Consider the following 21,134-nt stretch of genomic DNA (forward strand, 5'->3'; position numbering starts at 1 on the left):
GCTTACTCCCAGGAATGGTCATTGCACTTTGCAACAGGAAATTAGGGTTTGAGTTGACCACCCAAGTTGGCACCGAGAGTCAGAGATCACCTCCAATAATGCAAGATGTAAAAGGAAGTTTATTCCACTAGTCAAGGTCCAAGTCTTATCAAACCAAGGGAGTCTTGACAAGGACCCTGAGTTAAATCTTCAAGCAGTATATATATAGAATTTTGCAAGCTTCAAGCTTCAACAACTCAAGCATTTCATTGGCTGATATAATAATGCAAGCATTTTATCCACCTGAACAAAAATCATATCAAAAATCACATCATGGCCGAAGAGATAGCACAGCGGTAAGGCGTTTGCCTTCGATGCAGAAGGATGGTGGTTTGAATCCCGGCATCTCCTATGGTCCCAGGAGCGATTTCTGAGCATAGAGCCAGGAGTAACTGCCTGAGCGCTGCCAGGTGTGACCCAAAAACGAAAAAAAAAAAAGTGTTGGGGCTGGGCGGTGGCGCTAGAGGTAAGGTGCCTGCCTTGCCTGCGCTAGCCTAGGACGGACCACAGTTCGATCCCCCGGCGTCCCATATGGTCCCCGAAACCAGGAGCGACTTCTGAGCGCATAGCCAGGAGTAACCCCTGAGCATCACCGGGTGTGGCCCAAAAAACCAAAAAAAAAAAAAAAAAAAGTGTTAAAAATTTTGGCCCGGAGAGATAGCACAGCGGTGTTTGCCTTGCAAGCAGCCGATCCAGGACCAAAGGTGGTTGGTTCGAATCCGGTGTCCCATATGGTCCCCCGTGCCTGCCAGGAGCTATTTCTGAGCAGACAGCCAGGAATAACCCCTGAGCACCACCGGGTGTGGCCCAAAAACCAAAAAAAAAAAAAAAAAAAATCACATCATGCTTAGAGTGGATGTCCTAATTTATTTCTGACTCAACTTTGTGTTAAGGGGTCCTTGTCTGGTGGAACATGTTCTTATCTGGTGGAACATTTGAACCCCCTAATTTCTCTATTTCAGCTAAACAAGGTGGGTCCTGCTCTTTTGTGTGTGTGTGTGTGTGTGTGTGTGTGCGTGCGTGCGTGCGTGCGTGTGTGTGTGTGTGTGTGTGTGTGTGTGTGTGTGCTTTTTAGGTCATACCCGGCAGTGCTCAGGGGTTTTTCCTGGCTCCATGCTCAGAAATTGCTCCTGACAGGCACGGGGGACTATATGGGATGCCGGGATTCGAACCGATGACCTTCTGCATGAAAGGTAAACGCCTTACCTCCATGCTATCTCTCCGGCCCCGGGTCCTGCTCTTTACAGGGTACATTTTACGTTTTTATGTTTGGATTAACACTCTCTGCCTATGGGGAAGTTATAGAGTATAAAAATATTTTACAGTGGCTTTACTGGGGTCTTAGGACCACCTTGGTCCTAGGTCCCGGGGGCTTTGGTTCTCAGTCAGTTAAGGAATCCTTCCATATAAAACCACTACAATTATTTAATAGCTATTCGACTTCTCAATCCTTAATTAATGCACATGAAATTCTATCCTTCCCTGCCCAGCCTACATTGCTCTTCTTTGACAAGACAGGGACTAGGGCTGAGCTCTTGCATGAGACATGAGGTCAAACGCTCAGCTTGTGGATTAAGCTGAATTTCATCCCGGTTTGAGACACATGGTGGATCTTATCTGCCACCCCACAGGGATTTCAAGATTCCATCAAGAAAGCTACCACAGTCGATGCTTTCCTTAATCAGGGCCATTTGTTATTTGGAAGACTTGTCAGCCCCTTGCAGTGCCTATAATCAGTGGTCCTCAAACTATGGCCCGCGGGCCACATATTGTATTTGTATCTGTTTTGTTTCTTCATTGCAAAATAAGATCTATGCAGTGTGCATAAGAATTCGTTCATAAGTTTTGTTTTTACTATAGTCAGATCCTCCAATGGTCTGAGGGACAGTGAACTGGCTCCGGGTTTAAAAAGTTTGAGGACCCCAGGATGGGCATTGATTGCACTTTGCAACGGGGCTCTCTGGTCTTTTGAGGGACAGCTCGTCCAAAGGCGCCCTGCTGGGGGCTTTCCCTAATTTGGAAATAAAGCTCTAGGCGGGCACCGAGCGACTTGGAAACTTGAGGAAGGAAAAAAACACTTTCCCTCGGTCTCAAGGCCCAGTAAATGGGAAAGGCGCCGGAAGCCCCGGGAACGGGCAGCCACGCGTGACGTCCCACCTCCAGCGCGAGTCCCGGATGAGGAAGTGGCGTAGACATCGAGTTGAGACGGAGGCCAGGCCAGAGCGGCCCGGGGCTGATGGGCGGACAGGGGGCGGGGCTTGGTGGGCGGAGCCAGCGAGGCTGCGCGGGTTCGCAGGTGAGCGCGCCGTGGCCGAGGCGTGCTGGCCCGAGCCGGGGAGCTGGGGGCCGGCGGCGCGGGGACTGCGAGGGCATCTAGACAAGGCGCGGGGGGACCCTAGAAGGGCTCCACTTTCCGGGCCCTGGGCTGAAGCGGGAAGGGACTCTGGAGCTGCGGGTGAGTGGTGCTCTCCGGGCGGGCCCGGCTTTGGGGAGCCCCAGGGATGTGGAACCGTGACCCCTGGTTCCATCACACTGACCCCTCCCTGGCTGTGTGTGCTTAGATCAGTCTCCGTTCCTCTCTGAGCTTCTGTGACCTTAGCTGCTCAAAGGGGCTGGGCTTGGGGTCCAGGGGAAAGAACTGCTGAGAATTTGTGCAGATGGAGGTTCAGTAAAGGAACCTCTTGTCTTCCTCTGATTTGTCAAAATTTTTCTTGCTCGGGATACTGATGGCCAAATCTAATTTAGTGGGAGTGCCTTCTCCCTCTCTGATTGACCTTGGGCAAGTCCCTTGCTCTTTGCAAAATGAGTGAGCTAACTTCTTGGAAGATCTATTCTGCAAGTTTGGGGTTTTTGGATGACTCTTCAGGGCCCCAGTCGCTAGAGCTTTTTCTTTTAGGAGGAAATAGAGAATAGCCTTCTTGCAAGGTGGGTTGTACCCTGGCCCAATCTAACCTTTGCTTTTTGGGTTCTGTAATTCTCTTTGTTTTCCATCCCTCCTTGCCACAGAAGTGATTTCATCCAAGGGTTTGGTGCTGCCTCTGCTGACTCTTATCAGTATTTTTACTTAACCTGAAGTGAAAGAGCAGCTCCATGGAAAAACTTGTCATTGCAGTCTTTGCATTTGTGTTTCAGTGGCGGAGAGGCAAGATGACTTCTCTCCCCCAAGCTTGGAACAGCTGAAGGAGACACGGGAACAAAATGAGAACAACAAAGGTCTACAAACTGGTCATCCACAAGAAGGGCTTCGGGGGCAGTGGTCAGTATTGATTGGTTCTGTCAGTTGTTGGCAGAGGTTCTGGTGTGTCCAGTAACTTAAAAAATGACACAGTGACTCCAGTGACATTCTAGGCAAGCCAGGAGGCACCTGAACTGAGTGATCTGGCAGATACCGTGATAGGAAGGAAGATAGGACCAGAGAACATAGGACCGTTTAAAAAGCATTCTGACTTTTAAGGAGCATTATGAATGCAGCTAGGTTACTACCTTGTGATTGCATTTTATTACACATTCGCTATATGAAGTTTCAGTCTGCCCTGGTTTGGCAGATAAGAGGAACTTATATTCAGTAAGAGAAGTAGTCGAGAGCCCGCAAGCCAGAGGATCAAAGCCTGAACTGTTGCCTGGCTCTCTTGCCTGGAGAGAAGAGGCAGGACACAGCACGTTGTCCAACACCAAACCAGAATCCAGAGTGTCAACTCTACCTCTGACACTGCCTTTGATCACTAACAACCCCCATCATTTACCTTATTGAAGAGGTCAAGCTTTAGAACAAATTTTTTTTTTTGCATTCTCATAAGCATTTGGGGTGTGTGTGTGTGAAGATAGGAAACACCTAGCCATATTACCTTTTCTGTTTGTTTGTTTTTGTTTTGGGGCCACACCCTGTAACTCTCAGGGGTTACTCCTGGCTGTGCCTTCAGAAGTCACTCCTGGCTTGGGGGACCATATGGGACACTGGGGGATCGAACTGCGGTCCGTCCTAGGCTAATGCAGGCAAGGCAGGCACCTACCTCTAGCGCCACCACACTGGCCCTCCATGTTACCTTTTTTATTGTTTTGTAAAGGAAGAATTTTTTCTGTTTGAAGAAACAAAATCTGGAAACTAGTCTTACACATGTGTATTTTTGCGGGGACCACCTAAATAGTGCTTGGGAGGGTTACAGAGGCTACTCTCTGCAATTCTCAGCCAAGCAGCTGGGTGGTTTAGGGCTAGGGCCTAAAGATGCTTTGGCCCTGTGGTGCATGACTATGTTAGTAGGGGTTGGGGCCCTTAGTACTCTCCCAATTAGTACTGAGAGGAGAGATTGTTTTGTTGGGGTTTGGACTTTGACCCCTGTACTTGTAAATCGTGCTCCCAGCTACCTAACCACACAGTTCTTTAAAACATTGTATTTCATGGTCTGGAGAGATAGCACAGCAGGTAGGGCATTGGCCTTTCATGTGTTTGACCTGGGTTGATACATGGCATCCCATATGGTTCCTTGAGCTTGCCAGGAGTGATTTCTGAGCATAGAGTCAGGAGTAATGCCTGAGTGCCTCCAGGGAAACAACAGCAACAAAATTGTATTTCAGGACTGGAGAGAAAGTACCATGGGTAGAACATTTATCTTACAGGCAACTGAACAGGATTTGATTCCCTGGTATCATTCCAGCCTCTGTATAAATCTTATTAGGAATAAGATTTTAACTGTGGACTGGAGATAGCACAGTGGTAGGGTGTTTGCCTTGCATGCAGCCAACCCAGGACAGACTGTAGTTTGATTCCCGGCATCCCATATGGTCCCCTGAGCCTGCCAGGGGTGATTTCTGAGCCCAGAGCCAGGAGTAACCCCTGAGTGTCTCTGGGTGTGACCCCCCAAATAGGAATAAAAACTGCCCAAAAGGGAAAACAGTATTTGTGCGTGTAATGTATATATGTATATATTTTGTTTTGATTTAGTGCCACACTGATGGTGCTCAGGAGTTATTCCAGGTTCTGTGCTCTGACATCACTCCTGGCCAGCTGAGGGATTCACTCCTTGTGGGCTTGGGAAGCCATAAGGGGTTTCAGGGATTGAACCTGTATTGACCATGTTCAAGGCAAACCTCCTACCCATTGGTTATTGAAAAAATTGATTTTTACCACACCCAGCAGTGCTCATAGATTACTTCCAGCTCAGTCTCTGGAGTTGTCCCTGGTGGTTCTTAGGAACTGTGTGGTGATCATCACAGTTTCTGGCATGTAAGACATTTGTAACTTCCTGTTGAACTCTCCAGTCCATTTTATGGTGCTCTGGGAATTAAGTAAGGGGATGTTTGTAAAGTATTTAGTAGAGTACCTGCTGATTTGTGCTACTTAATGTTGGAGGCTGTTAGAGCTAGAGAGCAAAATGGAGTTTTTGATGTCTCAGTCCACCCTGCGGGCAGGGTCCTAGGGGGTCGCAACTTAAGATATTCATTATATTGGGACCAAAGTGATAGCACAGCAGTAGGGCATTTGCCCAGCATCCCATATGGTCCCCTGAGCCTGCCAGGACTGATTTCTTAGTGCAGAGCCAGGAGTAATTCCTGAGCACTGCTCGGTGTGTCCCCCAAACAAACAAGCAAACAAAAACATCTATTATAATTACCAGGATAAGGATATACTGAATTTTACTATATTTAAAGCACAGTTTCTATCAAAACACAGGTTTATTTTACATATTTTATGACCTAATGTTGCCTGCACTTTTATGGAATGAAATTGAATAGATGGGGACGGTGAGGTGGCGCTAGAGGTAAGGTGCCTGCCTTGCAAGCGCTAGCCAAGGAAGGACCAAGGTTCGATCCCCCGGTGTCCCATAGGATCCCCCCAAGCCAGGGGCAATTTCTGAGCACTTAGCCAGGAGTAACCCCTGAGCATCAAACGGGTGTGGCCCAAAAAACCAAAAAAAAAAAAAAGAAATTGAATAGATAATTGAAGTTACTTTTTTGTTTTGTTTTGCTTTGTTTTGTTTTGGGGCCTCATCTGGTGGTGGCACTCAGCAATCACTACTCAGAAATCACTCCTGGCAGGCTCTGGTACCATATGGAATGCCAGGGACTGAACCACCATTCGTCCTGGGTTGGCAGCTTGCAAGGCCAACACCCTAAAGCTGTGCTATAGCTCCAACCCTAGAAGTCACTTTTTTTTTTTTTTTTTTGGTTTTTGGGCCACACCTGGTGACGCTCAGAGGTTACTCTTGACTCTGTGCTCAGAAATCGCTCCTGGCTTGGGGGACCATATGGGATGCTGGGGGATCGAACTATGGTCAGTCCTAGGTTAACATGTGCAAGGATGCCCTAGCTTGCACCATTGCTAGGGCCTCCCTAGAAGTTACTTTTTATTGTTTGTTTTTTTTTTTTGTTTGTTTTTTTTTGGGGGGGGTCACACCCGGAAGCGCTCAGGGGCTACTCCTGGCTCTACGCTCAGAAATCTTTCCTGGCAGGCTCAGGGGACCATATGGGATGCCGGGATTTGAACCACTGTCCTTCTGCCTGCAAGGCAAATACCATACCTCCATGCTATCTCTCCAGTGCCTAGAAGTTATTTTTGACAGGTGGAAGGATGCAGAGATACAGTTTGTCCAATTGTATACACAGTACGGGCAGAAGAGATAGCACAGTGGTAGGGCATTTGCCTTGCAGGAGCCCAACCCAGGATGAATCTGGATTCAATTTCCCACATCCCATATGGTTCCCTGAGCCTACCAGGAGCGATTTCTGAGTGTAGAGCCAGGAGTAAACCCTGAGCACAATTAGGTATGGCCCAAAACAAAGAAAGAAAGAGAGAGAGAGAGAGAGAGAGAGAGAGAGAGAGAGAGAGAGAGAGAGAGAGAGAGAGAGAGAGAGAGAGAGAAGGAAGGAAGGAAGGAAGGAAGGAAGGAAGGAAGGAAGGAAGGAAGGAAGGAAGGAAGGAAGGAAGAAAGAGAAAGAAAGAAAGGAAGGAAGAAAGAGAAAGAAAGAAAGGAAGGAAGGGAGGGAGGGAAAGAAGGAAGGAGGGAAGGAAGGAAGGAAGGAAGGAAGGAAGGAAGGAAGGAAGGAAGGAAGGAAGGAAGGAAGGAAGAAACCCAAAGTAGACAGGTTTTCTTTCATGTGTGTTTGGAAGGGAGCTAGTTGTCACCAGCCTTCTGCAGAATTGTAAAGGAAATCAATAAATATTCAGGGCAACCCCTTCCCTGACCTAACCATTCCAAATATGACTAGGTCTCTCATCCTGAAGAGTTTATAGCTTGATGACACAAATCTACAGAAAGGAAACGAGTTGAACAATTTGCCTTGAATGATAGAGCACAGCAGGTGGAAGTCTTGCTTGAGATGTATCCTGGGCCCTGTACCTATATCCAAACACCAGAGAGTGTGGCTCCTTCATCCTCCAAAAAAAAAAGAAAACTATAGGAAGGTGTATGAGCTCAGAGAACTTAGTTCTGAACTAAGTTCAGTGCTCTACCACCATGCTATGTAACCAGTCCCAGTACAATTTTTATTTTGGGGCCAAACCACTACATTGCTCAGGGGCTACTATTTCTAGCTCAGTTCTTAGGAGTCATTCCCAGAAAAGATCAGCGAGTCACAGTGCCTGGGACCGAACTTGGAACTCCTGCATGCCAAGCATGCAGTCCTTTGAGTTTTCTCCCCAATTCCCCACTCTGATAAAACTCTTTTATTTTTTTCCCCATCAATAAACTATTCTCTCTCATTTTTGGGCCACACCTGGTGGTGCTCAGGGGTTTCTACTGGTTCTGTGCCCAGAAATTATCCCTTGAATTAGCATCGATTTTAGATTCATTCAGTGCTTCCCTTTATAGGCTGAAAAATATTTTTTTGGTCTGATTATATTGGAAATGTTCATTTAATTTATTTGTCCTATTTATTTTTTATTTTTTTATTTTTTTGGTTTTTGGGCCACACCCGACTGTGCTCAGGGGTTACTCCTGGCTATCTGCTCAGGAATAGCTCCTGGCAGGCACGAGGGACTGTATGGGACGCTGGGATTTGAACCGATCACCTTTGGTCCTGGGACGGCTGCTTGCAAGGCAAACATGCCACTGTGCTATCTCTCAGGCCCCTTATTTGTCCTATTTTAAGCATACTAAAAGCTTGTGTTTTTCCCCAAAAATTTATATAGAAAAATCACTTTGTCTTTATGGTCCTGAATTTTTTTTTTTTTTTTGGTTTTTGGGTCACATTCGGCAGCACTCGGGTTACTCCTGGCTCTATGCTCAGAAATTACCCCTGGCAGACTGGCAGACTCAGGGGACTACATGGGATGCTGGGATTCAAAGCACCGACCTTCTGCATGCCTTACCTCCATGCCCCCAGTCCTGAATTTTTAAATTCAGACAAATCTGTCCCCTTCCCACCAACATGTATGAGGGTAGTAGGTAGTAGGTAACTCATGAATCCATATCTTTGTTTTATATACATGTAATATATATAGAACATATATATTTTTGTTTGTTTGTTGTTTTTTTTATTTTGAGTCATACCCAGCATCGCTCAGGGGTTACTTCTGGTTCCATGCTCAGAAATCGCCCCTGGCAGGCACAGGGGACCATATGGGATGCTGGGATTTGAATCACCATCTTTTTGCATGAAAGGCAAACACCTTACCTCCATGCTATCTCTCCGGCCCCTTGGTTTAGTTTTGGGGCCACACCCAGTGGTGTTCAATCAGGGCTTACTCTGGGCTCTACATTTAAAAATATGCCTAGTGGGACTCAGAGAACCGAATAAAACCCAGCTCAGTTACATGCCAGGCAAATGTCCTACCTGTTGTACCATGTAGTGTTGGGATAAAACCAAGCCTCTGGGAAGCAGAGCTTGTGTTCCAGCCTTTCAAGCCGTCTCTTGCACTCTGCTTATTTTAAGGATCTCTGTGCAAACTGATAGCCTAAAGTTTTCCCTTATCAGGCACCTGCCATCCAAAGTTCAGTGCCTTTTATTTGGCTTTTTGGCTTTGTTGTTGTTGTTGTTATATTGAGTTTTTGGTCACACCTAGTGTTTGCAGGGGAAGAGGTGCTATTTTGCTCCTTGGTTCTGCTCGTGTGTGTGTGTGTGTGTGTGTGTGTGTGTGTGTGTGTGTGTGTGTGTGTGTGTGTGTGTGTGTGTGTGTGTGATGCGATGCTCCCTGTGTGTGTGTGTGTGTCATGCTCCCTGTGTGTGTGTGTGATGCTCCCTGGTTCTGGTTGTGTGTGTGTGTCTGTGTGTGTGTGTGTCTGTGTGTGTGTCTGTGTGGCTCCTTGTGTGTGTGTGTGTGTCTCAGGCTCCTTGGCTGTGTGTGTGTGATGAGCCAGTTATTTAGCTCTATACCCGTGGGCAAGTCACTGTAGCTACTATGTTATTTCCTCCTTTTACTCTGATCCAAAGATTTTTGTGTGAGTGTACTTTATGACCCAATACTTGGGGAAAAAAAATTTTTTTAGCCACTTCAGCGGTAGGACTCTGTGCTCAGTGATCACTTTTGGTGGGGTTGGGGGGAACCATATGGAATGCCGGGATAAAACCCAGGTCAGCTGCAAGCAAGACAAGTGCCTTACTCACTGTACTCTCTCTCCAGCCTCAATTCTTTATTTTTTGGAGTAGGGGGTGGCATATGTAGTACTTCCTAGGGCTTAACTCCTGTCTCTGTGCTCAGCGATTACTGCTGGTGGTCATTGGGGGACTATATGCCAGAGGCATAGTTCCTTCAGCACTGTACTTGTCTCTCTAGGCCCTGGAAATTCTTTAAACTATAAATGTATATATAATGATTATGAGATCCTGTTTTTTTTGTTTGTTTGTTTGTTTGTTTTTGACTGGTAATAGATTCACATTGTTTGACAGTGTGAAGGACTTACCTAGAGGCTTAATTTCTAGTGAGCTATGGGTCACTTGTTAGAAGCATTGAGGTAGAAGCATTGACGTAGAAGAAAGAGCATAGATTCTGGAGATAAAAACATTGTATGACTGCTGGCCACTTGAGCAACCCACTAGCATTGCTTTCTTGGGCAAATCTAGGCCATCAAAATAAGTTTTTTTTTTTTTTTTTTTGGTTTTTTGGGCCACACCCATTTGACGCTCAGGGGTTACTCCTGGCTATGTGCTCAGAAATCGCCCCTGGCTTGGGGGGACCATATGGGACGCCGGGGGATCGAACCGAGGTCCTTCCTTGGCTAGCGCTTGCAAGGCAGACACCTTACCTCCAGCGCCACCTACCCGGCCCCCAAAATAAGTTTTTTATTTTTTTTCTTATGTGCGGGGCATGATCTGGGAGGGCCACATTTATCAGTGTTCAGGGCTTCCTCCTGGCTCTGTCCTCTGAGATCACTCTTTTTTTTTTTTTTTTTTTTTTTGGTTTTTGGGCCACACCCAGTAACGCTCAGGGGTTACTTCTGGCTATGCACTCAGTTGCTCCTGGCTTGGGGGACCATATGGGACACCGGAGGATCGAACCGCGGTCCGTCCAAGGCTAGCGCAGGCAAGGCAGGCACCTTACCTTTAGCGCCACCGCCCGGCCCTGAGATCACTCTTGACTGGATCAGAGCACTATTATGAGGTGTTGGAGATCAGATCTGCATCATCCGTTTACAAGGCGAGTGCCCTACCTGCTGTACTATCATCACTCCAGCCCTCTGAAATGTCTTGATTAGAAATGAGCCTTAGGGAACAGAATGATACATAGTGGGTAGGGCCTTTTCCTTGCATGCAGACCGGGTTTGATCTCCAGCATCCCATATGGTTCTCAGAGCCTGCCAGCAAGGATTTCTGTTTGCAGAGCCAGGAGAAACCCGAGTGCCACCAACCAACCAACCAACCAACCAACCAACCAACCAACCAACCAACCAACCAACCAACCAACCAACCAATCAGTTAATGAAACCATATCCTCAAGAGGGAGTAGTAATACCAGCCAGATGAGGTTGAAAACTTGCGCCACAATCAGTCACTCAAATGGTAGTGTTTCATGTCTGAGTCTGCTGAATTCCCTTTCAGATGATGAGCTGGTTGTGAACCCCAAAGTGTTTCCTCACATCAAGCTTGGGGACATTGTGGAGATTGCTCACCCCAACGATGAATACAGGTGAGACTCTCTGGAATCCAGGGAATGAACTGGGTAATCTTCAGTTTTCCATAGAATTTTGCTTAAGAGGCTTTGAAAAGCAAGACAGCGTTTGGATAGAAATGCTTTTGTAAATCCCTGTCCTTCAGGCTTGGGAGGGTCTCTCTCTCCCTTCCTGGAGCAGGATTTTTAGCAGCACGGGCGGGCAGCTGGCAGACCTCCGCATGTGCCAGCGGCCTTTTGGCCTGGCCTAGGGTAGGGGGTCCCGGACCTGGGTCACCCGGCCCCCCTCTCCCCCTTTCCTCCGGATCTCCAGGTGGGTTTCTGGGAGGAGCTGATGGGGCACCCTGGGTTTTTCCCCACTCCCAGGCCGGGTCTGGGGACCGGCCTAGGTTGGGCTTAAATCCCTGTCCTTCAGGCTTGGGAGGGTCTCTCTCTCCCTTCCTGGAGCAGGATTTTTAGCAGCACGGGCGGGCAGCTGGCAGACCTCCGCATGTGCCAGCGGCCTTTTGGCCTGGCCTAGGGTAGGGGGGGCCCGGACCTGGGCCTGACCTGCTCCAGGGTTGGCTTATAGGGTGGCGTTTGATCTGGGTGGTGGCAGATAATTGCTCAGCTATACTCAGGCTGTCACTGGCAATTTCATACCAGTCTACATTTTGAAACCGCGCGGGGGCTAGTGCCCCCGCGCGAACTTATGCTCCTCCCAACCACCAGTACCCCTGATTTACACTTCTTACCTTCAGTAACAAACAGTTTTAATCTCTGTCCAAAGACATACAGTAGATCTTACAAATCTCAGAACTATTTAGAAGGACATAAATCGAACACATATTGAACACATATATATTTTGAATATTTTATGATTATTTTCTTTAACTGCTGTAACTCTCTATATATTCTTCTACCATCATTTTTCTATCCACTTTTCATCTTGTCTTTTCTTTGTAAGCTGTATAGTAAGGATTGTTGGTGGAACTGTCCCTCAGTTTGATGCCTATGATTGAACTATGTCCTGGAAATTGCTGGTCTTGTTCCTATTGCCTCCAAATGCACCAATAACGCTTCATGGCATTGATCCTTGTTTGCATAGACACATTAAAATGGGAAAACACTATACATACAGATTAGTTATTATCTAATAAATCTCATTACAATGTACCTTACACCCTGAACATTGATATAATGACCTGGCACAGGCCTCAGATGAATGGGCATTCTCCATTCACACTGGAACCAGGCACGCTATCTACGAAACATCCAAGGTCTTTTATAGCAACAGTTGGAAGCAGTCCTCTACCAGGAAAGACACTACCAAGGGTCTGACATCGACCTCCTAAAAAGACACCTCCGTTTACACTGAGAAGACGTGACAACAACAATGACCTGCTCTACAGGACATGGTTCTCTCTATTGCCCCTTAAGTGTGAGATGAAACGAGAGAATGCTCTGCATCATCCTGACTGCTATAGGAGACATGTAGACTCCAGGATCTTTAATACAGAAGCATGATACCAACAACAGAGACTATGTGAGGAATGGAGGTGTATTGCCACTACAGACGATGACTTGAATTGGACAAACTAGTTTGCCTGGAGCCTAGAGTCAGTCCTGTGCCAGGAAACTTCAGGGGTAGGGTCTCCATCTATTTAGACCATAATTTGTCTTTCCATGTCCCTTATGTTTTGGTGGGCCTATGCAAACAAATGCCACTTTAATATCGTTTTTTACTATGGTCCCTTGACTCCAATCCTTAAGAAAAACAACCCACTAAAACTTTTGAGGTTAATTTAAACTAGTAAGCATGTGCATGGATCTAGATAAATGTACTTTGCCCTCAATGTTTAAAGAGTTACATAAGTCTAATATCTTTAGATTATATGGTGTGCTGCTAAGAAATAATATGTACTACAACGGGGGATTTGAGGGACAAAGTAATTGTATGGTACATGGGTTCAGTTTTGTTTTTCTTAATGTTCTTTGGCTGAAAGTATAAGGCTGGGATAGCATCGATGGGACTACTGAGAATCCTGTTTATGGGTGATTGGGCTTCCACTGTAACTTTACCCTGTCCTCTTTCTTTGCATCTTTGTTGTCATAATTAAAATAAAAAAAATAAAAAAAATAAAAAAAAAAAAAGAAATGCTTTTGTGCTCTTGGATTTGATAAACCAAGATTTTTGTCTGCTTTTGAGGCTACTCTCTCAGTGCACAGGGAGTCCTATTGGCCAAATTTTGCCATGGTGAGGGTTTTTATTACTATTATTATTATTTTATTTTTTATTTATTTATTTATTTTTTGGTTTTTGGGCCACACCCGGTAACGCTCAGGGGTTACTCCTGGCTATGTGCTCAGAAGTTGCTCCTGGCTCAGGGGACCATATGGGACACCGGGGGATCGAACCGCGGTCCATCCAAGGCTAGCGAAGGCAAGGCAGGCACCTTACCTTTAGCGCCACCGCCCGGCCCCTTATTTTTTTTTATTTTTTATTTTTTTTTGGTTTTTGGGCCACACCCGTTTGATGCTCAGGGGTTACTCCTGGCTATGTGCTCAGAAATCGCCCCTGGCTTGGGGGGACCATATGGGACGCCGGGGGATCGAACCGCGGTCCTTCCTTGGCTAGCGCTTGCAAGGCAGACACCTTACCTCCAGCGCCACCTACCCGGCCCCATTGGCTTCTTATTTTTTATTTTTTATTTTTTTGGTTTTTGGGCCACACCCGGCGGTGCTCAGGGGTTACTCCTGGCTGTCTGCTCAGAAATAGCTCCTGGCAGGGACCATATGGGACACCAGAATTCGAACCAACCACCTTTGGTCCTAGATAGGCTGCTTGCAAGGCAAACGCCACTGTGCTATCTCTCCGGGCCCATACTATTATTATTTTTTAATTTACTACAGTTGTTATTTTTTACAGATAAGTTGATAATGATTGAGATACAGTCATATAATGTCTAATAACCTTCACCAGTGCACATTTTCTGCTAGCAGCAGTGGTAAGGGATTATTTCTCCTGGCTTTGCTGAGTCTGTGCAGTGCTGCCATTCAAGCCTTGTCTCCCTGCCACTATATAGCCCTTTTGCTTCCCTGGTACTAATTGTATTTTATTTTGTTTTGGGGCCACACTGGGCGGCACTCAATGGTACTAGTGACTCTGCACTCAGAAATCACTTCTTCCGGGAAGTGTCCAGAGATATGGGTTCTTTCCTTCGTCTCTCCCTCCTTCTCTCTCTCCCTTTTTCCTTCCCTCCCTCGTGTAAGAAAGTTTGTTAGCTGCTTTAGCATCCCATTCCCCCTTTTTTTGTTTTTTGTTTTTTAGGCCACACCTTGCAGGGCTCAGGGGTTACTCCTGGCTCTACATGCAGGAATCACATTGGCAGTACTAGGGAGACCATATGGGATGTCGGGGGTTAAACTTGAGTTGGGTGCCTGCGAAGCAAGACCCTACCAACTGTACTGTCTCTCCAAACACCCTCTCTTTTATTTTCTTTTTCAGTCCTCTGCTCTTGCAAGTCAAGTCACTTAAGGAAGATTTACAGAAAGGTAAGAATTCTATTTTCTCTAAGATATTTATACTTATTGGCTCATAAACTACAAATAAAATCCTATTATCACAATATCAGGGAATACAATATAGTAGACCATTTACCTTGCATATGTGAGGTTCTTGGTTCAAGTCCTGACACTACGAATAAGTAAATATCCTGACACAAATGGATAAAAAAGACAAGAGGCGGGCCGGAGAGATAGCATGGAGGTAAGGCGTTTGCCTTTCATGCAGGAGGTCATCGGTTCGAATCCCGGCATCCCATATGGTCCCCCGTGCCTGCCAGGAGCAATTTCTGAGCCTGGAGCCAGGAATAACCCCTGAGCACTGCCGGGTGTGACCCAAAAACCAAAAAAAAAAAAAAAAAAAAAAAGACAAGAGGCGCCCGGATGGATAGCACAGCGGCGTTTGCCTTGCAAGCAGCCGATCCAGGACTAAAGGTGGTTGGTTCGAATCCCGGTGTCTCATATGGTCCCCCGTGCCTGCCAGGAGCTATTTCTGAGCAGACAGCCAAGAGTAACCCCTGAGCACCGTCCGGTGTGGCCCAAAAACCAAAAAAAAATAAATAAATAAATAAAATTGGGGCCGGGCGGTGGCGCTGGAGGTAAGGTTCCTGCCTTGCCTGCGCTAACCTAGGACGGACCGAGGTTCGATCCCCCGGCGTCCCATATGGTCACCCAAGAAGCCAGGAGCAACTTCTGAGCGCATAGCCAGGAGTAACCCCTGAGCGTCACAGGGTGTGGCCCAAAAACCAAAAAAAAAAAAAAAAAAAAAGACAAGAGGCAGAGTAATTTTTTCCTTATTAAAAGTGGTCAGAGGGGCCAGAATGATAGCACAATGGGTAGCGCATTTGCCTTGCAAGCATTCAACCCAGGTTTTTTTTTTTTTAAATTAATATCTTTATTTAAACACCTTGATTACAAATATGATTGTAGTTGGGTTTCAGTCATGTAAAGAACACCCCCCCCTTCACCAGTGCAACATTCCCATCACCAATGTCCCAGTCAACCCAGGTCTGGTCCCTGGCATCTCATATGGTCCCCTGAGCCTGCCAGGAGTGATTTCTGAGCACAGAGCCAGGAGAAATCCCTGAGTGCCTCTGGGTGTGGCTCAGAAACAACAACAACAACAACAACAACAAAAGTGGTCAGATTTCAAAGCTGCCACAGAAAATCTCGTTTGTTAGCATTTTGTAGGCACTGAAGCGATTATCATTAGTGTCACCTGGGTTTATCTTACTAGGTCAAGCTTTATGCTTCCAAACTTAGTGGCAAAGTGTACTTTCCTAAATGCTGTATAATTTGGGGGGAGAAGAGGGGTTGTTTGGATCATCCCTGGCAGTGCTTAGGGGTTAGGTTATTCCCAGCTCTGGTGGGGGTTGCTCCTAGTAGTGCTTGGGGACCACATAGTGCCAGGGATCAAATTGAAGTTGTACTGGGGTTGGCTGCATGCCAGGCTTGTAAATCCCTGTCCTATCACTCTGTCTTCCTCTTTTTTATTTGGACCTTCCAAGTGCTGCTTAGAAGGCCTGTAGTCCTGCTGTGGGGATTCTTGGCCAACTAGACTAGGGATTTAGTGCAAGGACCTGAGCATGGGATACTGCTCAAGCTCTGCAGTGCTGAGGATATCTGGGCCTCTCAGAGGCCCAGGGTTATGCTCAGTTATGCTGGGGACCTACAGGGGTGCACCTAGTGATTCATGTGGTTCTGGGAATACCAGTTATACCAGTTAACTACTATACTCTTTCCCAGTCCTTGGACCCCTTTTATATTCAAATTGATGGCACAACATTGTAGAAAGCATTTCCTGTGAGTTTCCTATAGTACCAGAGTTCAAAGATCATTGAAAATTTTCCTTCCTTCCTTCCTTCCTTCCTTCCTTCCTTCCTTCCTTCCTTCCTTCCTTCCTTCCTTCCTTCCTTCCTTCCTTCCTTCCTTCCTTCCTTCCTTCCTTCCTCTGCTTTCTTTCTTTTTCTTCTTTCTTTGTTTCTTTTCCTTCTTTCTCTCTTCTTTCTTATTTCTTTGCTTCTTTCTCTTTCTTTCTTTCTTTCTTTCTTTCTTTCTTTCTTTCTTTCTTTCTTTCTTTCTTTCTTTCTTTCTTTCTTTCTTTCTTTCTTTCTTTCTTTCTTTCTTTCTTTCTTTCTTTCTTTCTTTCTTTCTTTCTTTCTTTCTTTCTTCTTCTTCCTTCTCTTTTTTTTTTGGGGGGGGGGTCATACCTGGCAATGCTCATGGGTTACTCCTGGCTCTATGCTCAGAAATTGTTCCTGGCAGGCTCAGGGGACCAAATGGGATGCTGGGGATCAAACCCAGGTTGGCCACGTACAAGTCAAAAGCCCTACTCTCTGTGCTATCTTTTAGCCCCCCAATTGTTTTTAAAACATTTTCTTCCCACTCTTCCTCCCTTCCTTTTTTTTTTTTTTTTTTTTTTTTTTGCTTTTTGGGCCACACCTGGTTATGCTCAGGGGTCAGGGGTTACTCCTGGCTATGTGCTCAGAAATTGCTCCTTGCTCGGGGGATCATATGGGATGCCAGGGGATTGAACCGTGGTCCATCCTAGGTTAGCGCTTGCAAGGCAAACACCCTACTGCTTGCGCCACTGCTCCAGCCCTCTCCCTTATTTTTTATATAGGGGCCTCTCCCATTGGTGCTAAGGGGCTCAGGCCTGTTCCCCAGGTGCTTGGCTAACAGAATATTTCTGGCTGTGTGGTTCTCTGGGGAGACTCGGGGTATATCTATAGGGCTCAGGAACCCTGCAGTATTGGGGATTGAGCATGCTAAGCATGTGCTCTACTGGTTGAGCTATCACCCTAGTCAAATTCAATTTTTTTGTGGGGGTTGGGGAAGCTATATCTATTAGTGCTCAGGTGATATTTCCAGCTCCAAGGTTCGGAGTTCCTCTTAAGTGCTTAGGGGACCTGTACCTCCTTCCTGCAAACCATGTACTCCATTTCATTGAACTTATTCTCTGGCTCCAATTGTTTGCTTTTAGTTTGGAAGCCACACTCAAGAGTACTCAAGGGTTATTCTTATTCTAGTTTCTGACACTGCCTGGTGACCATATGTGGTGCTTAGGGTTTGAACCAGGGTTGGTGGGATTTAAGGCAAGTGTCTTATTCACTAGGTAAGACTCCAGGACCCCGTTTTTTTTTTTTTTTTTTTTTTGGTTTTTGGGCCACACCCTGTGACGCTCAGGGGTTACTCCTGGCTAGGCGCTCAGAAGTTGCTCCTGGCTTCTTGGGTGACCATATGGGACGCCGGGGGATCGAACCGCGGTCCGTCCTAGGCTAGCGCAGGCAAGGCAGGCACCTTACCTCCAGCGCCACCGCCCGGCCCCAAGGACCCCGTTTTTAAAATTTTTTTTTTTTTGTTTGTTTTTTGGGCCACACCCGTTTGACGCTCAGGGGTTACTCCTGGCTATGCGCTCAGAAATCACCCCTGGCTTGGGGGACCATATGGGACACCGGGGGATCGAACCGCGGTCCATCCGCTTGCAAGGCAGACACCTAACCTGTAGCGCCACCTTCCCGGGCCCCGTTTTTAAAATTTTTAAAAAAAATTAGCCTCAGATCTCAGACATTTGAAAAGCAAACTCTCTATAAACATTTTTTTGGGGGCCATACCCAGCAGTACTCAGGGAACATTCCTGGTGATGCTCAGGGCTAAACCCTATGTGGTGCCAGGAATCAAGCGTAGGTTTGACTTGCTGCTGTGTCTTACTTGCTATACTATTTCTCAGGCCTCAAGCTTTCTGAAATATTTTTTAGGGGCCTAAACCTGGCTGTGCCTTAGGTATTACTTCTTTTTTTTTTTTTTTTTTTTTTTTGGTTTTTGGGCCACACCCTGTGACGCTCAGGGGTTACTCCTGGCTATGCACTCAGAAGTTGCTCCTGGCTTCTTGGGGGACCATATGGGACGCCGGGGGATCGAACCGCGGTCCATCCTAGGCTAGCGCAGGCAAGGCAGGCACCTTACCTCCAGCGCCACCGCCCGGCCCCGTAGGTATTACTTCTGACTTATCAATCAAGAATTATTCCTAGGGGCTGGAGTGATAACACTGTAGGTAGGGTGTTTGCCTTTCATGCAGTGATCTGGGTTGGATCCCTAGCATCCCATATGGTCCCCTGAGCCTGCCAGGAATAATTGCTTAGTGCAGGACCAGGAGTAATCCCTGAGTGCTGCCTGGTGTGGCCCCAAACACAAAATTAAATAAATAAACAAACAAATACATAAAAGAATTACTCCTGGCTGTACTTGGGAATCATATGGAATGTTGGGAATCAAATGCAGATTGGCCACTTGGGAAGGAATGCACCCTGCCCACTCTACTGTGCTCCATCCCCCCACTCTCTAAATTTTTTTGTTGTTTTGTTTTGGCCCACATCTCGGTGTTCAGGGGTTACTCTTGCCTCTGCACTCAGGGACCACTCCTGCCGGTCGTTGGAGACTATAGGGGTACTATAGATGAAACCTAGGTCAGCTGCATGTAAGCAAACCCTATCTATTGGACTATCTCCCCATTCTCCTTTATAAATTTTTAATTCTTGAAAGATAATTTGTCTTGCTAATGGCAAATAATCAATTAGGTTGCTTGTTGAAAGTCTGAGTATTTATAGATTAGAATATATTCACCTTCTTTTTAGAATGTTATCAAATCCAGATTTGTATTTTATTATTATTATTATTATTATTTTTTTTTGGTTATTGGGCCACACCCGGTAACGCTCAGGGGTTACTCCTGGCTATGTGCTCAGAAGTTGCTCCTGGCTTGGGGGACCATATGGGACACCGGGGAATCGAACCGCGGTCTGTCCAAGGCTAGTGCAGGCAAGGCAGGCACCTTACCTTTAGCGCCACCGCCCGGCCCCTGGATTTGTATTTTGTTTCTTTTTTTTTTCATTTTTGATTTTTGGGCCACACCTAGCAGTGTTCAGAGGTTACTCCTGACTCTGCACTCATGGATTATTCCTGGTAAGCTCAGGGGACCATATAGAATGCTGGGGATACAACCCAGATTGGCTCCATACAGAGAAAGTGTCCTACTCAACCGTTTTATCACTCTAATACCCTGATCCCGGTTTTTGCCTCTCTTACAGAAACTATCAGTGTGGACCAGACAGTGACTCAAGTGTTTCGTCTAAGACCTTATCAAGATGTCTACGTTAATGTTGTAGACCCTAAGGTATAAATTTATTTATTGTTTGTTTATTTGTTTTGGGGGAAATACCCCAGCAATGTTTAGGGATTCTTCTGACTTTGCATTCAGGAATTATTCATGGTGGTGCTCAGAGAACCATAAGGGGTGTCAGAACATACACACATGTTGGCTGTGTGCAAAGCAAACACAATGTAGGCAACGTAGTTCCTGTTATCCTATCTCTCCAGCCCAGCTATATCTTTTTGTTTTTGGTTCTTTTTTTTTGGGGGGGGGTTCACACCCAGCAACGTTCAGGGGTTACTCCTGGCTCTACACTCAAAAATCACTCCTGGCAGGCTTGGGGACCATATAGGATACCAGGATTCGAACCATTGTCCTTCTGCATGCAAGGCAAATGCCTTACCTCCATGCTATCTCTCCAGCCCCCTAGCTATATCTTTATTAGGACTTGCAGATTTTTTTGTTGTTGTTTTTGTTTTTGGACCACACCTAGTGACACTTAGGTGTTACTCCTGGCTATGAGCTCAGAAATCGCTCCTAGCAGGCAAGGAGGCCATATGGGACACTGGGGATTGAACCGAGGTCCGTCCTGGGTCAGCCATTTGCAAGGAAAACTTCCTATCACTATGCTATTGCTCCGGCCCCAGAATGTGCAGATATTTTTGAACTGATTAACATCCTTCTTCAAGATTAGGTCTGTATACTTAGGGGTTACTACTGGTCTTCAACCAGGAATCATTCATGGTGAGCTCAGGCGACTATCTGGGATGCAGGGATTGAACCCTGCTTGACTGCATATAAGGCAAGAGTCCTACCTGATATATTATCAGTCTGGTTCCGAAGGTTGCATTTAAACCATTAGAGGTGGGGAAGTTAGTAAACAAAGTTATTTTCACCTACCAGCTGTGCTATTACTCTGGCCCCATACTTTCAAATAACTCTTTAATTATTAAAAATGTTCTGTTTGTTTTATGCTTTTGGTCCAAACCTGGTGGTTATTAGGGCTTATTCCTAGCTGTACCACTCAGGAACTTCTGGTGGTGTTTGGGGGACCAGATGGAATGCCCAATATCAAACCTAGGTCAGCTGCATGCAAAGCTAGTGCCCTGTCTACTACACTATATCTTAGTCTTCCAAAAAGTTATTTTTAATTTTGGCACACCAGGAGTTGCTATGGGACTTATTATAAGGCTTCTGCATGCAAACATGTGCTCATCCTATTGAGCTATCTGTCCTTACCCTAAAAAAATATTTATTTTCTGTTTTTTTTTTGTTGTTGTTTGTTTGTTTTTTTATTTTTGGGCCACACCCGGCAGTGCTCAGGGGTTACTCCTGGCTGTCTGCTCAGAAATAGCTCCTGGC

The 21,134-nt window shown here is 46.2% G+C and overlaps 1 protein-coding gene across 1 annotated transcript in view; it reads left to right on the plus strand.

The window, feature by feature from the left end:
• Positions 1 to 2,359: 2,359 nt before the first annotated feature.
• Positions 2,360 to 21,134, plus strand: part of DEPDC5 (DEP domain containing 5, GATOR1 subcomplex subunit) — a 181,826-nt gene continuing 163,051 nt past the window's right edge. Inside the window, exons 1-5 of the mRNA XM_049788917.1 lie at positions 2,360 to 2,494; positions 3,172 to 3,295; positions 11,011 to 11,098; positions 14,568 to 14,614; positions 19,711 to 19,796. Coding sequence (XP_049644874.1) covers positions 3,238 to 3,295; positions 11,011 to 11,098; positions 14,568 to 14,614; positions 19,711 to 19,796 — 279 coding nt within the window. The 5' untranslated portion in view covers positions 2,360 to 2,494; positions 3,172 to 3,237. The remainder of the gene's footprint in view (positions 2,495 to 3,171; positions 3,296 to 11,010; positions 11,099 to 14,567; positions 14,615 to 19,710; positions 19,797 to 21,134) is intronic.

This window comes from Suncus etruscus, chromosome 15, assembly GCF_024139225.1.
Source record: "Suncus etruscus isolate mSunEtr1 chromosome 15, mSunEtr1.pri.cur, whole genome shotgun sequence".
Classification (NCBI taxonomy): Eukaryota; Metazoa; Chordata; class Mammalia; order Eulipotyphla; family Soricidae; genus Suncus; species Suncus etruscus.